This window comes from Anser cygnoides, chromosome Z (assembly GCF_040182565.1).
Source record: "Anser cygnoides isolate HZ-2024a breed goose chromosome Z, Taihu_goose_T2T_genome, whole genome shotgun sequence".
Classification (NCBI taxonomy): Eukaryota; Metazoa; Chordata; class Aves; order Anseriformes; family Anatidae; genus Anser; species Anser cygnoides.
In genome coordinates this window covers 45601855-45616228 of record NC_089912.1, presented here as the reverse complement: position 1 = coordinate 45616228, position 14374 = coordinate 45601855, and the positions used below count along the sequence as shown (strand labels likewise).

At 35.4% G+C, this 14374-nt stretch overlaps 1 protein-coding gene across 5 annotated transcripts in view; it reads right to left on the bottom strand.

Annotated features, from left to right (window-relative positions):
- The window catches only part of LOC106045455 (guanine nucleotide-binding protein subunit alpha-14), a 90127-nt gene that overhangs the window by 49146 nt on the left and 26607 nt on the right, over nucleotides 1-14374 (bottom strand). For 3 of the 5 annotated variants that reach the window (XM_013195956.3, XM_066989092.1, XM_066989093.1), the window contains exon 2: nucleotides 7751-7935. In XM_013195956.3, coding sequence (XP_013051410.1) covers nucleotides 7751-7935 — 185 coding nt within the window. Of the gene's footprint in view, nucleotides 1-7750; nucleotides 7936-10417; nucleotides 10922-11839; nucleotides 11954-14374 lie in introns of those variants that run through there. The other 2 variants (XM_013195957.3, XM_066989094.1) reach the window with 2 other exon arrangements.

Sequence of the window (14374 nt, the reverse complement as noted above, 5' to 3'; positions counted from 1 at the left end):
GTGCTTGTGTACTTCTTTATGTTGTGCTAAATGCTGCACAGAAACAACAACTATTCAACTACAGCAATTTAGATGAAAGCCCATGTCAAGAGAAAAAGACTCAACAAATTCCAGAAGCTGCAGATGGATATAGCAATTTTTGTTAAACATGTAGCAAACTATCAATACTGAGAAGTACCTGATTTTGGTAGTAGTCTCTGGAACTCTACAGTTCAGACTCAGCTAAGTTTTGTGTGTTGGATCAATATTTTGTAAGAATTCATGCACATTTTGAAATGTTCATCAGCTTTACTGTTACATCTCTGTCCAAGCTTTCCTATTTATGAAAATATAGGCCCAATTATTGGTTAGAAGACTTTTAACATTTGTCACCATGTATTTCTCACCAGCACAACAGCACTAAGCTGCACCAGGGCAGGTTCAGACTGGATGTTAGAACAAAATTCTTTACTGTGAGGATGGTCAAACACTGGAACAGGCTTCCTGGAGAGGTAGTTGACACCTCATGCCTGTCAATGTTCAAGAAGCACTTAGATAATACCATCAATAAGATCCTTTAACTTTTGGTTAGCCCTGAAGCAATCAGACAGTTGGAATTGATGATCTTTGAAGGTCCCTTCCAACTGAACTATTCTAAAACCTAAATTCAAGATGATGTCAGTATCCACCAGCTTTACTTCTCTTTAAGCCAGTAGAATTCAGAGCACAGATGTACTTACAAGTACTTTAAGAGAAAATAGGTTCCTCCTAAAGAAAGAATTATGCAACTACCCCATAGACCAGAAGACCTCTATGAAATTCAAAATCACTCTCTAAGGAAATCCAAACACAACTCAGTTTAGAGACACATATAAGTTGACTCAGCCTAAACTTCCTTGAAAATACAATACACAAGCAAAACCTCAAGTGTATATGTTTTCTAAGATATATTAGTTTTATAAGATACACATTTCTTTTTTTTCTGCTATTCCACATGTGATATTGCTGCAGTTAAAGTTATTTATATGTTTTTTTCCTAAAACATCCAAAAGACACTTTTAAGTAGATGAAAAAAATTTGAAAGGTTAGCCCTATATTTCTGGTAAATTAAACCATCTTCCATGGTGCAAAAGACCAAAAGCAAAATCAAAAACAAACAAACAAACTAAAAACAACTTAAACAAAAGATTTCACTGACAGAAAGTAAAAAAATAAAAATTAAAAAAAATATATATAGAAACACACAAATACCACAAAACAAAGCAAAACAAACAAACAAACACTATGGCTAAATAACAAGAGGAAGACACAAAACTTAGAATGTGTTTGTGAAATAAATTAAAAGCAAAACTCTGTCAGGTTTCTGGTTGCTCAGAGATTTTAAAAAGTGAAGAAATGTCCTAAGATTTCCAATCAACAGACAATTATTTTGAAGGACAAATGAATATAGCAATTTCACTAGAAAATAGTGAAGTGGGTGTTTGGAACTCACATGTTAAAAAGAATAGCAAAAATATGTCAGTATTGCTCTTGCATCTGGGTGTATCTAGAAATTATTTACGAAGGAAATCAAGCTAGCAGTCTGTGATTCTGAATTTACCAAAGAAGAAGAGGAAGACAGAAAGTCACGCTAAACGTCGCCAGTCACATTGATTTAAATTCAACGGAGCAATGCAAACAATGATGCAAGTAACCTCTCTGGACAGGGAGAAGCAAAAGTCAACACCAGTATTCACCAACAAGATGCGATGATAAAGAAACTCAGATTTTAAAGTAAAGGAAGGAAGCCATAGTGCCTATATTTACAGGCATGTGAAGCACTCCTATAGGTCTCTTAAGAACAGTCAATTATTGTTTATAAACACACACTTGTACTATGACTTACCCCAGAATGAGATTTGCAGCATTCAAGGCAGTGATATCCCTTGGAAACATACCCATTAGGATTATGGCAATTTTTAAACACAATAAGGCATGCTGATTAACATGACTGAAAAAAAAAACAACCCACATCCTCAAAATTCCCATATATTCTTATGTCAACAAGCACACACACGACCCCAACCGAAAACATGCGTATCCTATGTGTGGAGCAGGGAAGAAGAACTTGAAAAGTTTCTTCCTGACTTACATGTGGAGAGCAGTAAATTCAATATTAATATGTTTTATACTTGTTCATGTAAAACAGCGCACAACTCTAATCCCCCAAAGTAGATACATAATCACCTTGCTCTAGAATGAGGCAATGTTCTCACTCAAAAAATAACTGACTTATCCTCCTACCCTTCCACAGAAAGATGCATGTAATCAAAATACTACACCCTGTGCTGTACAGGCGACAGAAGGAAGCGTCTCATGTTGCTGCCTGTGCCATAGAGTTTTAGACCGTATACTGGCAGATACAGGCTGGCAGATGAGACATAAAATCTAACAAAAAACTGTGTGCTTCCAAGGAGGAAGCAGAAGGTCTGATGTTGCGTATTCAGTGTCTAAGCATATGATGCTACATCCTCATGTGCAAATCACTGCCTGGTTTCTCACAGTTAAATGTTGTGACCCCCAGTTCCTCCCATAGATACTCTGACAGTAACCCTTCATCTGTTGATTGATTTTACTTCATTTTACTTTTTTTACTTAAAGTTACTTTAGAGCAACTTTCCATTTCTCCTTTCTCCTTACTTACTTTTAACCATCTAGCAGAGCTAAATGTTCTGAAGCCAGGAATTTTATGTTTTTAACTTTGACATTTTTGCTGAATTCAACTGAAATCAGACAGAAGGTCCAAAACCAGATAAAATTAGTCTCATTTCCTTGGAAAATCAAATTGAAACCTCTGTGTAGGAGTGCCTAGACCCACACTTTGTGCATTGGCCCATGATTAAACATGTTTGTTATGAACAAGGACGCAATATATTTTGGAATGTTTTGCATCAGCAACTCTATAAAATAAACTACTAAAAAAATACATCCAGACTGTCTATAAAGCACCTGCCATGAGAAATAGTTTTAAAATTTTAAAAAATGCAAAGAAGAATGAACTACGGTGAGTCATGTTCCACATTTTCAAATACAACCATCCAGATACATCAACCAGTAATTACTCTTTACTATGTTTTCCATTTGTTAGAGTTACATGACTTGCTTCAGTAATTCCCTAATCTCAATTTACTCCTCTTGTATTTTTGTATTCCTCTTTTTTAAGGTAAGTTACCTTTCACATAAATTTTTTTTTGACAGGGTCATACTTCCCTTGTTCAGACTAACATTAATTTTGCCAACACATACTCATGCCAGGGCAACTTTGTAAGACAGTAGGACATTAGAATACTACTTCTTACAAGCGAAAGATGCATTGTGGATATGCAACATGATGCTCTCTTTCTGAAATACATTTTTATGCAGTATTCTGTTTTTATGTTTAGGAAAAAATAACTGTACATACAGCTACAAAGATCTGTTGTTAATTACAAGCATATGCACTGTCATCTTACCAGGGTATTTTAAAAAACAAACTAAACCACAACAACAGGACTGGATTCCTATTCTATGATCCTCATCCTGAGCAGCTATATAAAAAGTCTTCACAGTGGGTTAAGTGCCTTTTTTTTCATACAAGTAAATTGAAACTTCTAACTTTGCCTTAATTGTGGAAGGGAAAGAGAGTGATTTTCCTGGGATACAGGATATATGTTAGTTTGAAAAATGAGGGAGAAGATTAGGTGAACTAATTTTTTAAAATCTCCAGTCCATTTCCAGTGCAAATAGGCTTGAACAATTTATTTCTCCCACATATCTGTAATTCAGCAAAGACTAACATAATCCAGCAAAAAGTGACTCATTGGCACATTGAAGCAACCCAGAACTATTTTAAAAGCGGCCTTTGAAGACTGATGTACTACTCACATGTGAAATAATCCCCTTCCTCCAACACCACCTGATTTCTTCCCCCTTTTGTTTGAAGTTGTGTTTTCTTTCCCTACACCTAAACTTATATTGATTAATAAATAAATAAATAAATAAAATTGAATGGTAAAAAAGAATGTTTACTATCTCTCAGCTATGAGCTGATTTTTTATTTCCCTTTGCCTCACATGAGCATTCATTCTTTCATTTACTTAAATCTTAATGTTCACATCAACTCAATCACAATTTCCCAAATGAGCCAGGAGACAGGCTGCCATTAACTTCTGTCTTGATTTTTTTTGACAGTCTCTATTATCATACAGAAAGAAGAAATGTTTTTAAAAGTAGATGACTCAGACCCTCACACAAAAAGACTATCCTGAGATTGTAAATAATGTTACACTACAACCAGATAAATAATCAACACTTAATTTATTAATTTCTACTCTATGACCCCGAAAAAATGACTTATAAATAATAAATACTTCTCCCCACCCCTCACCCCCCCAGACAGTTCACCTCTAGCAGTAAGTTTTATAGAGTGGTCATAAACAGGAACTAGCTAACTAACTAGATGCCAAGCAATACATTCAAAAAATATACTTAATAGGACATTTTTTCCTGGCATCATGACAGAGTGTACTTAGATGAGTAAGCAAAAAATTCTTAATGTTGTACAGCAAACAGCATGCAAAACACTTCTTAAAGAGAATGAAGACAAAAAGAGATAGTTCAATAGTCTTCAATTATTACAGCATTATTGTTACAAAAACAATATTCCTGCTTTTCATTGTTTTAAGTTAGGCTTTTTCCCTATAAAAGTAACAGAAGAGAATTTAATTGCAAATTCAATAAATATTCTTTTCAAGCCCTATCTGTTGAAGTGCCATTTTCCTGTTAGTTATTCTGTGGCAAATTTGGGAGGGACAAAAAGCAGCTGCAGCTACATTTGTAAATGCAGTCCCAAGAGAGTGTGTGAGACTACAGTAGTTTCACATAGTCAATTACTGTGCATGTTTGATTTTTTAATTTATTAACAGATTTGAGGAATCTACCTATTTCAATTTTCATAACTGGAAGTTGCATCCTACGCTGCAATGTAGATAAAAGTCAAAACAAAATTTATTATTGATACTAGAAAACCCTGAAAAGTCATTAGGACCCCAAACCTTAATCAATTATAAGAAAAAAAATATATTTGTAAATCATTCCCTGAAACCTTTCCAATCACAAATATTTTCACTATAGTAGAAACTCATATGTTCTGTGGGTTTCAATTAGTACTATAATTATGCCTTGAAGAATTAGATTCCTAAGCATTTGCAAGTTCTATGCTTAACATATACCCAAAATATGCCATGACACCTCCAACTTGAAACTGAAGATGAGACAAAGTATATACCACCTGAAATTACAATAAAAAATTGCTTGCTTAATTAAAATTAAAGGTCTAAGCAACTTGAAAAGCAACACCAAAAAACCTTTCATGTCTAAATGCAGAACAGACAATTTCAGTTAGCATCTGTTCGGCATCTGTAGAAAGTCAGACCATTTATTTAAATACTTGCAGTTGACAACAGCAGTAAAGAATCCCTTTATCACCTTCTGTAAAACTTGCTTTTATTTGCAAACACTAAGAAGCCTATTTGCATATTCTGTCCATCTATAAGTTACAGATTTGTACACATTACATTTAGAGGGAAGAGACACTCAGCACATTAACAATCTGTTCTCCACTGCAAAAACATTAAATGAAGAGATATTCAGCAGACAGAGAATTCCAGGGCCCACACAGGAGGAAATCTGTCCTGTCAAAGAACAACATGGATATAAGTAAAGCAATCAATCAATCAAACAAACAAATAAATAAAAGGGCCAGAGGAAAACATTTTTTTTCAGGCAAAAGATGGACTTATTGAAACATGGAGCACGCTGGACAGTTTTGGTATGGCCACTGGGCACACTGTTGTAATACAACTCTGACACAAGAAATACAACTTCTCTGTTTAATCTCTGTTGTCAGCTGTAGTCCATTACAGGCTTAACACCATTTAATGAAATTTAATAAGATTTACAGTGCATTGCATTGTATATTCACCACCTAATTGAAAGAGTAATCTGCAGCTTTGTCTTGCAAGTGGCACTTAAGCACTGCAATTTTCCTATCACCTCTCAAGTTTCTCCATGTGTAAGCAAAAATAATTTTTCTTTCTAAATGCCATCAAAACTGATCTTGTCATATGGTGCTTTTAGCACTTTGTTACCTTTAATAAAGAAACACCAGACCAAATTCTGCCTTTCTCTAAAAACTATGCAATAGAGTTAAAATCTTCAGCATCTGGAGACACTGGCAGCACAGCAACCAGCAGGAACACAGTTTAGCCAGAATACTGTGTTATGGGAAGGTGTCCAGCTCAGCACTCAGAGCCCAGAATGAGAAAAGGTTTGCTGTTTATTAAATGTTCATACTCTTTTCTTGAAGAGAAGAAAAACAAAACCAAAAATTCAGGAAGAGGCAGCACAAATGTATTTCTTCAAAGAGATTCCAATTATCATAATTTCAGGAAAATATACACATCTGAATTAGGATGAAATATACTCACAAACACATTTTCTGTTTTTGTAAGTATCTCCTTCCTTAGGATCTAACGGCATTTTACAAACAACTGATTATCCCTCAGGCTTTTTTTTGTTCTGTAAGAAAGAATTACCCTAACACCTCAGTTCTCTCAACTCCAAAATTTGTCTTTCTTGACACCATCTGTTCTTTCTGTGATTAAAAATGTAAAAAAGTAATGTCCTAGACCTTTACTTTAAACATTTTCCATTCTTCTTTTCTATTACCCAAAGTGAATACACAATAAAAAACAACTAAAACAAACAAACAAAAAATAATAATATTCTTCTTTGTATTCTTCATATATGATCATATTTACGAAGGAAAAGTAAGTTATCGACCATGTTTTCTTCACAGTACTTTAATCAAAAAAAAAATCTATAACTTATTTATTCTTGACACTTTTTATACACAGTTTTCCCTATCTTAAAACCAAAACTTAGTTAACTGGAAATCAGTATTAATTTTTAAAAATATCACCCAATAATTTGCTTATATATTCTTCATGATACTTGAGCAAAACAAACAAACAAAACCCCACATTTTAGAACCTGGCAAGTCTTAGTAATCTGGCTATAATCCTCCCACCCAACCACACCCCACCCCCCCCCCCCCAAAAAAAAAAAAAAAAGAAATAGAATATGCAACTGATTTAACGGAAACATTATTTTGCATAGTTCTACAGTCCCAAGCACTGAAAAAACAACAGCAACAACATTAACTGTATAACATACATTGAAACTAAAAAAGGTTGGAGAAGACCTTCTATATTCTATATTTTAGTGCATAAGGGTGCATCAAATCCATAGAAGGGCTGTAGGTGGTATGTTTCAAAGCATACCAGCATTTAATAGATGTAGTGTTTTCCTACAAAACAGACCCAAAGTTCCTCATTCTTGATCTCTGCTGACAAACAAGTGTGTATTACTGTCCAATCCAACTTTATTTTCTTCCAGCTTTATCCAACTTTAGATTCTTCCCCACCCCCTCAGAAAAAGCATTTTTTTACTTACTACCAACTTGCAACTTTGAAAGTTCTCTCTCCCCCCCCCCCCCCCCCCCCCCATCCCATATCCACCTTGCCCTGCCTCTGTTTTTACTAGAAACTCCCCATGTTTCCATCGAATCAGACTGTGGGGCCGTGAACTCACTGCCAGGTATGCAGACTTCTAAGGTTCTGAATGTAAGAAGTTAAGACTCTGATTATTCATGTATAAATTTAAAATTTGAATTTTCTTTGCACAGTCTTACCTCATTCTCTTCAGATGTGTATTGTATTTTGAGCGTGTCCATGGCTCTGATCATAGCTTGCATGGCAGTAAATATATTTTGGTAAACCAGTTTTGTGAAGCCTTTCCTGTCTTCTTCTGTGTAACCTGATCCGTGAATAATCCTCATTTGTTTAATGAAAGTACTTTTTCCACTTTCTCCTGTGCCTGTGATGGGGGTAGGGAGGAGAGAAAGAAAAAAAAACACTGTACTATTTGCAAATCCTGGCAGTTGAAAATACTTGTAAATACAAGTGCAAGGATGTGCACATTATCTAAGTAAGCATAATGATCACCATTAATTGTACTAGCAATTTTTCAATTTTCCATTTTCCATAACCTCTATAGTTTTAATAAGAATTTGTATTTCTGTGTTTGGGAGCTTTTTGGTTAAAGACACATAGAAGTATCTTTTTGTAATACATCTTACAATGTTTAACGCAAGTATCCTGTAGGTAGACGTCATATTACACAAGAAGCAAGAAGAGAACAAAGTTTGGATGAAATTCCTCAACACTGAAAGACTATACAAAGCTTATGTACTGTTTATGCCTTAATAATAAAGCCTGCACTAATCCTGAATCCTGAACAACAAATTCATTCCTATCTCAGAGCTTTTATGAGTGTTAAGGGCAGCCCTTTCTGTTCTTCCCCTACTGGAAGATCATAAAGGGCCAAAAAATACTCATTATACTTTCTTCTTAAGGCCTTCACTGTAAATTTTCAGAAGTTTAGCAATTAAATGCATTCTGGCTGAGCCATAGGGTTGGCTTCACTCCTTCTCTCAGACTGCTGTTGGTAAGACAGCACTCCCAGTAACAAGTTTTCAGTAATTTACGTTTAGTACCACTAGGTGTCGAAAATACATCAGCAGGACAAAGAGGAAGGAGTTCCTCTGTGAAAATTATGTCTTAAGATATAACAAAACAGAAAACTATTCTGAATCTCCATCTCATCACACAGTATCTCAGTACCACAGCAGACGGTAGTATCTCTTTAGTGAAATAGTATTCATTTATAGAGCTCCAAACATTAACGGTAATAAGCAAAACCCAGATAACCTGAAAGAGTGTAAACTGTTATCACCTATTACGTGTATAGCCATTTTTCTGAAACATTTGCCACTGGCATCAGTTCTTATTCTAGGGCCTTCTTCCCTATTTTGCATCATCCACTATGGAAATCCCTTCAAAGCTGTAGCTGTCCCGTATTCAAGCCAGCATTATTCAACTGTCCTTCTCTATGACACTGCTAGAACAGCTCTGCTCTACAGGTAACAGGACTACGGTGCTCATCAGAAGAGTGAAACATAGCTCTACTCTTTTTAATTGATAAATAAGAAGTGTTTAATACTTTTGTCTGCAAGAAGAAGGTCAGGGGAGACCTTATTTTTTTCTACAACTACCTTAAAGGAGGTTGTAGCGGGGGGGGTCAGTCTCTTCTCCCAGGCAACAAGTTATCACTTGCTGAATTCTTTCATAGGGGAAAGGGCCTCAAGTTGCACCAGGGGAAGTTTAGGTTGGATATTAAGAAAAAATTCTTCACTGAAAGGGTTGTGAGGCATTGGAACAGGCTGCCCAGGGAAGTGGTTGAGTCACCATCCCTGGAGGTCTTCAAAATACGTGTAGATGTGGTGCTTAGTGACATGGTTTAATAGTGGACTTGGTAGTGCTAGGTTAAAGGTTGGCCCAGGTGATCTTAGAGGGCTTTTCCAACCTAAGTGATTCTGTGATTCTAATATTAACATTGCTGTTCTTTCAACTAATGTTTGGGATTTTTAAAATTTTGGCATAGTATTGGTTTACTTGAGAGAGATGGAACATAGAGATATGTTGGAATAAATGTGAAACACAAATTCCTGAGGGAATTTGTTTTAGTAAAATGCCGATGTTATATTACATACCACAGCCTTAAGAAAGGTGGTCCTGCCATGCCAACTTTAAGCAGTCAACATAAAAACAATTCAAACGCAACTCAGTTAAAAACAAAAAAAACAACCCACCAAAACTCATAGCCACTGCCAGCAGAAACTTTTTTTTTTTTTTTTGGGGGGGGGGTGGTGGTGGTGGGAGGGGAATGGTAAACCCAGGCTGAGCTTCTGACCTGAATTTTTTATGGGAGAATAAACAGTCCTGTCACATTATAGCAGTGCCTTCTCCTAATGTTTCAGTTAAAGAAAAACGATTGTAAAACTGTTAACTTCACCATCACGGACATGCAGTGAAATTAAGTTTAAAAAGTGGAATTCATAACACTATCTACTAGTTTCTGTTTCTAAGCAAAGATGCTTTTTTTCTAAGCACCACCAACACCAAAATCAGTCTGGCACAGCTGCAGATGGTTTTGAAGAGATTATATGCAATTCAAACTAGAGTTCTTCCCTGCATTTATCTATCTTATTTTATTTTATTTTATTTTATTTTATTTTATTTTATTTTATTTTATTTTATTTTTGTTTTTAAGAAATCTAAGGTTAATGTTTTATTATTGTCCTATTAGATCTAACATGTATCAACCTACATAAATGGAAAATGGTCCATTAAAGTGACATAAGTACATGGGTATTAAACAGAGCCATCCTATTTTACCTTTTGACCTTTCATAATTGGGAACACAAGTTGATTTAAAGCTTTGTGCTCCAAACACCAACCTTAAGTAGATAGCAGTCTTCCTTATTTATTCTTCCTTCCAGTATCTCCTTTTGAGCCTAGCTCTGCCTCTTGTCATAAATCCAGAATACAGGGTCTCTATGCAAATCCAACAATACATGCTTTTTGTTTCTGCTTTCTCATAAGCTACCTAAAAAAATCTTCAGGGTTCATTAGCTTAAAATGAAACAAGACTTTTCAAGCACATCTTGACAAAGCATCATTTTAAAGCCAGTAAAAAGTGGCAGGGCTTTCAAAAAGAGTTTGAATGTGGAGTAGTCATGCCAATATACACACTTGTGAGATATTAAGCTAAAGATAATTGCATTTCAGGATGGAACTGTATAAACAACCAGATTTGGATTGAGTATCTTTCTAATTAAATTAGTTGGAAAACAAATAGAAACCCACAAATTGGAACTTGTTTTTTAAGACTTCAGGTGGTGCGAGTTAAGAAAATGGAGTACACTTTTTATGTTAGGAATAATAGAAATGGTAATAGGGTAATAAAATGCAGGTTGTCTGGAAAGTGTACATAATAGAACAATAAAAATTGATGTGATTATATACTTTGGATGTATAAAGTCACATTTTAATGCCATCCATTAGAGAAGCATTAGATGATGGAGAACTTTAAAACTTGACTATATACCCCAAAGGTATAAAAATTCAGTTATTACAGGCATGTTAAAAAAGGCATTTATATACTTATACAAATGTGTTAATAATACAGGCAAAGTGCATTTTAATCCTCAGTAACATTTGTGGTTAGTACCTGTACACAATCCATTTAATGCACTTATCATCAGGGAATGATTTGTTGAATCATTATTGCCAAAATATGGAATACATATTGACAAGTTCGAGAGACAGAATCTTCTCAGAAGGTGCTATATATATATATATATATACGTTAATGTGATATATTTATCTTCCTTCCATTCACTTCAAGCACTCCTTTTTCACTCTTTCAGCTACTTACTGACACAAACGTGTTACCTACTCAAATCTACTTTCTCAGTTAAAAGAAATATTAGAATTTTGTGGGTTAATTCATGGAATAAAGCATTACAACTTTGGGTTTTCTCTCTTTTATTCTTAACTCTTCCTTGGCCCACCAGTTTAATTTTCCAAATCTAATGTCTCGAGTTTTTATTGAGGAAAAAAAGAAGTTACAAAAAAAAATCTCTATGCCCTCTTATTCCTCTTGTTCTCCTAAGGACTTGATCTCTACAACTTAATAACATCACTGACTGGACAGTGAATACAGCCAAAACAAGAAAGTTTTAACTGCTAAGGACAGAGCAAAGCTGACTAACTAGTTTTGCTAACACAACCAACACAAGAGATGTTCTCTTTTCACTAGTAGATCTCAAACTCCAATGATAACTTCACCTACAGAATAGACCTGACTATGCACTCACTTTCACTTGCCATAGATGAATTGCCACAGGCAGCCAGTATGTTTTGTCTGTTGATGCACGAAAACAGGTTTCACTCTTGTTCTGGCAGCTGTAGTGCTGGTAAGGCCCATGTCACTGGATATCAATATGAGCAATGCCATTGGTCACAGCAGAAGCAAGAGAAGTCCACATTACTATCCTATTTGTCCCCACTATCAAGCACGATAAACATGATGCAGTCAAAATGACACAAGTAAAACAAAAAGCTGTTCATTTGACTAAAGAGATTTGAATATACTACAGGAAGAGAAAGAGGAAAAAAAGAAATAAAGGAAATAAAATGCAGGCACAACTAGTAGATATCTTAAAGACAGTCTCATGACCTAATCCTACCCTTTCTTTTACATAATTTAGTGGAATAGGTTGAGATATGGGAGCCATATGAATGGTTACGTTACTAGTCACAAGCATTTTCAATGGATGAGGGTCACTGACAGAATAGTTTTTTGAAATATAGTTGATTATCAGCTCTGCAAAACACTCTAGCCAGTATTGCTTTAAAGCCTCTAGGAGCACTTACATGCTGTGCCTCATTTCTGACTCCTTCTGCAGAAGAATAAGCAATGCTAACAAAAACAGCTATTTCATGGGCAGAAATAATTACAAGAATAAGGATATCAGCACTTGATAATTCAATTAGGAGATTTGCTGCCTGCATTAAAAACTAAATTACATATGAGCAGGATCTGTAATATTTTGTGAGGCAGTTATTAGGGCTGTTCAGCCAACGGAAACAACTTTCTACAACTGTAGGATTAATAGTTTCATATTCAGAACTAAATGGTACTAGTGCACAAAACTGGACATAACAAAAATGACTTTCAAGTACATAATCATGACTCACTGAAAATTTAAAGGTCAGAGCAACAGAAGTTTGTGTTTTAAAACAGAGGCAGAAGAATTACACAGAACAAAATTCTGTTTATTTCAAGAAGGAGACCTAAAGCAGGAGAAAAAACATTTTTCAGATTTGTGAGAAAGGAAAGTCTTCAGAGTCATTCAGCAATCTTGTGGATTACTCTGTGTATTCTGTTAACTTCTTTCATAGTGGTACCATATTAACTGCTGAAATTAGCTTCACAATATAAAGCACACAGTTACATGAAAAAAAAAAAAGGTACAAAATAAAACAAACAAACAAAAGCCACAATCATTTCTATTACAACAAGGCAGGGACAAGGCAGGGCTTTTAATGACCTGGGAAAAAGCAAAAGCAGATTTCAACTCTACAACTCATACACAGTTAGCTGTGTTTTTTTTTTTTGTTTGTTTGTTTGTTTGTTTGCTTGTTTTTTGTTTGTTTGGTTTTTTCCATTGAAATATAACCCAAAAATGAAGTGTGTTTTCACTTCTCTTGTTCACTTACCTATCAACATTCCTGGTACATATGTCAGACATAATTTTGAAGTATTTTCTGTTGCTTTTTAATACCCAACAATACAAAAGATGCCTCATGAAAGTATAAAGAAATAAATCTTGGCAAATTATTGTAACAGTAATAAGCAGTAACTATTTCAGGTACTTCATCCATTTTCTGTAGGATTCAAAACCACCTTCCAAATCTGTTCCCAGGGGAAAGGCTCTCATTCATTCTGCAATCCTAAATATTAAAAGCACATTTTCCCCTTTGGTGACTTTTCCCCTGCTGATGACAGGGAACATGACTAACAATATGAGCTTTGTGATTTCCAAAGTAAAAGTAACAGAGGCAGAGGCTCAAAACATATTCAATAATCACCTTCAAAAGCTTTCTAGAGGAAACTTTTTTGAATGATCTCTACATCCATATGGACCAGTGCTATGCAAGTAACTGAATGTTTTCTTCTGCACCATGTATTTGACACCTACATAACTACATTATTTTAATGTTGCTGTATTTTTCTGCTACTAAGTATAAAGGTAGAAGGGAAATGTATCTGAAAATGAATTACTTAATTACAGGAGTTGTAGAAAACAAAAACAAAAAAGCTTAAATACTGTCAGTAATCCTGCCTTGTCATGTCAGGTATCACTGTACTAGATCTGGCTGGGATGTTAACTTTCCCTGCAGCAGCCCATGCAGTGCTGTGCTCTGCACTTGTAGCTAGAACAGCAGTGGTATCACACCAGTGTTGTGTTTGCTGCTGAGCAGTGCTGGCACAGCATCAGGACTCTCTCTAACCCTCCTAGGGGGTGGGCAAAAAGTGAGAAAGGAACATCACCAGGGCAGCTGACCTAAACCAACCAAAGGGATATTCCATACCATATGATGTCACACTCAGCAATAAAAGGTGGAAAAAGGAAGAAGAGGGGAGGGGTGGGCTCTCGTTGTGAAAATGTCTGTCCTCCCGAACACCAGCTACGTGCGTTGAGGCCCTGCTTCAAGGATGTGGTCAAGCATCGCTCATTTGTGGGAAGTAGAGAGTAATCTCTTTCCTCCACACAGCCTTTACTTGTTTTGTTTTGTTTTTTCCCTTTCCCCCTCCCTTTTCCCCTTTGCCTTTTTTCCCTTTAGTT